The sequence below is a fragment of the Microtus ochrogaster genome, linkage group LG2, assembly GCF_000317375.1.
Source record: "Microtus ochrogaster isolate Prairie Vole_2 linkage group LG2, MicOch1.0, whole genome shotgun sequence".
Lineage (NCBI taxonomy): Eukaryota > Metazoa > Chordata > Mammalia > Rodentia > Cricetidae > Microtus > Microtus ochrogaster.
The window spans coordinates 53,310,366-53,313,185 of NC_022028.1; the positions used below are offsets into that span (position 1 = coordinate 53,310,366).

Here is a 2,820-nt window from a genome sequence, read left to right on the forward strand (position 1 = left end):
CACATACGCATGCATACATGTGTGCGCGTGTGCGCGCACACACACACACACAGACGCGTATGCAAGACTTAAAATAAATCTTAAAAGAAAATAAAAGGTAGCTAAGAAACACAGAGGAGATAAGCCCGTAGGACTGCCCCTCCCTGGCCTCGGTTCAGTTCTTGCCTCTGGGTTCCTGCCTGGAGTCCCCGCCCTAACTCCTCTCCACAAGGGACAGCAAACTCCAAGACGAAATGAACTTGTTTTTGGCCAGTGTTTTATGACAGCGGCAGAACAGAAGACACACCAGGTTCAGGGGACCCTTCCTCGCCTGCACCCCCCAGTAGCCCTCCTGGCCAGCTCTCCTGAAGCAGGTCCCTGCAGTTCAGGGCCCCTTTCCTGGCTTTGTCCCTGAGCTGGCTGGGCAGGAACTTCCTGCTGGGAGAATTCCCGGATCCTCCTGGTGAGGACACAGAGAAGCCTGGGAACAGAGAGAGGGAAGTTGGGGACTCTCCTTCTGGCTGGCTGACTGGCAGGCAGCACCCCCAGGTTAGCCCAAATCCTCCCGCCCTCCCTGCCCCGTGCCCAGAGGTGGCCCCCATGCTCTGCAAGCATGAATTAGGGACTAGAGACTCTAATAACCAGGTTCACTCAAGGAGTGAGGCAGACGGGTGGTGGCCAATGACAGACAGCCCAGGAAGCTAATGGCAAACTAAGCTTTTATTAAGAACATCATCTACCAGAGTTTGACGGGTAGAGACAGCGCTGGGCACGCCCACACACACACACACAGGATGCTATTCATCCTAAAGCCCAGGGCCACAGGGACTCCTTGGATATGTCCCAGAAGAGACACACGCTGGACTGGGGTCCCAGGGGTGTGGGTGCTGTGGGCTCCTGACGACAGGGGCCTCACTCTGGAGGAGGCCAGTTTCCCATCTCATCCATCTCCTCCAGGAGCAGGTGCTGTGGGCAGACACGGGCGAAGAAAGATATTCCCTGCTCTGCATTCGGAACCTTCCCATCTACCTCCCTCAGTTCACCCCGGCCACCTTTTCCAAACTTTCCCCACCACCCCAAAGCTGACCCCAGGTTTACCAACCCTGAGCCAACTACCCCCATAATGCAGGAATACTTCAACCTCCGGTTCCTTGAAAGCTAGGGACCCAGACGTTCCCCCTTCCTTTTGTCTGCATACTCTTTCTTCAGCTGCCTTAACGTCCATCCCTCAGGTCCCTGGCATTTCCCAAAAGCTGAGCGGCATTCCCCCCACCGCTGCCCCCCTTAGCAGTAGCTCTAAGGGCGGAGGAAGGGAAAATGTGGCGGGGAGAGGATGAGACTTTGAAACACCCACTGTGGAAGGCAGGAGTCGAGGATGTACCTCTGAACCCCCAAAGAGAGGACTGGGGGCCCCACATGCACTATCCAGGAACTCCCAAGTCTCCTGGTGCTGCCAATGCCAGCCCAGGACTGTGAGCGCAGGATGGGTAGGGCAGGTGGGCTCCCAAGTCCTGGAGGAGGACAGATCCCAGGACTGGAGCCCTTCTGTATGAGGGGAAAATCCAGTGCCCACACAGCTTGTGTGGTTAGGGGTGTGGGGGCATCAGGCTCCTGGACACGGGCATGAGGGCAAGCTTAGGATGTCCTTAGTGCCCAGCAGGTGTGAATTCCTGTCAGAGCCAGCCATTGTGTCCCCCTCCACACCCCCACACCACACAGACACACACACACACACCACACACACCGAGGAGCCTGTGAAACCTGTCGCAGAGTCTCAGCGGGTCCTTAAAGAGGTCAAGGACCAAAGTCAAGATGACACAGCAGAACGGTCTGACTGGACTCCCGTGTGAGCCGGGGACTCTTCCCTTTTGTGAACCACAGACCCTCAGGGCAGAGAGTCCCATGAGTCATAGAGGGTAAGGAAACTGACTCGGAACTGGCGCGGTGACATGCGGTTGCTCCCCAGAGCCTCTGTGTGTCTGCGGGCTTTGGTGTGGATGAGAGGGAACAGGAAAAGATACACGTAGTTCAAATGCAAGCCCATCTTGATAAATCTCCCCGTCTATAAATCCAGCTCTGGGGAAGTAGAGGCAATAGGAATAAAAGCCCAAGGCCAGCCTCTGCTACTACAGTCAGGCTAGCCTGGGCTACAAGAGCCCAGCTCAACAAACAAACAACAAAACAGGGACAATATTGGTTCGAGTAAGAAATGTTAAAGCATGTGTGTGTGCATATGTTTGCACTTGTGTGCATGTGTGTGGTGTGTGTACGTGCACGCGTGCACACGTGTGTGCACTGCTCCCAGAAAGAGGGTAGTATCTCAGACCCTCCTCTAGAAGAGTCTAGGCAGTAGGGGCTGCAATCAAGGACCAGGGTCCTGTGAGGTAAGGGGCCCTCACCCCACTTTCATGAGTTAGCGGATTAGATGGGCACCCAGGCATACCTGGCCGTCTACCATACCAGCCTCCTCCAGCGTGATGTCTGGCTGGGTGAGCAGCTCCCGGCCCTCCGGGTTGCCCACCTTCCAGAGGCGGGACTCCCGTCGTACTGCCAGAATCTTCTTTAGCTCTGACTCCACGAAACCTTTGAGGCAAAGAGGTGAGCTGAGTGTTGTGGGAACAGACGTCTGGACAGACATCGCTGCTCCTCTTCCTGGCATGTATCCCACAGACCCTCAAAAGCCACCAGGTTTCCTGTGACGCTCATGGTAACCAGCTCCTCTGCAGGCAGCTGCAAGTAGGGTGGGGGAGGCTGGTCCCCAGAAAGACTGGGACAGAACCCTGGGACCTTCAGCTCCGGAAACTGAGGCAGAGTCATGCGGTGGTGGCACACGCCTTTAAT

At 56.0% G+C, this 2,820-nt stretch overlaps 1 protein-coding gene across 1 annotated transcript in view; it reads right to left on the reverse strand.

Annotated features, from left to right (window-relative positions):
- Positions 1 to 891: 891 nt before the first annotated feature.
- LOC101985831 (gametogenetin-binding protein 1-like) overlaps positions 892 to 2,820 on the reverse strand; it is a 5,879-nt gene continuing 3,950 nt past the window's right edge. The window contains exons 5-6 of the mRNA XM_005360392.1: positions 2,423 to 2,562; positions 892 to 945 (exon numbers count right to left, since the gene is read on the reverse strand). Of these exons, the coding sequence (XP_005360449.1) occupies positions 892 to 945; positions 2,423 to 2,562 (194 nt within the window). The remainder of the gene's footprint in view (positions 946 to 2,422; positions 2,563 to 2,820) is intronic.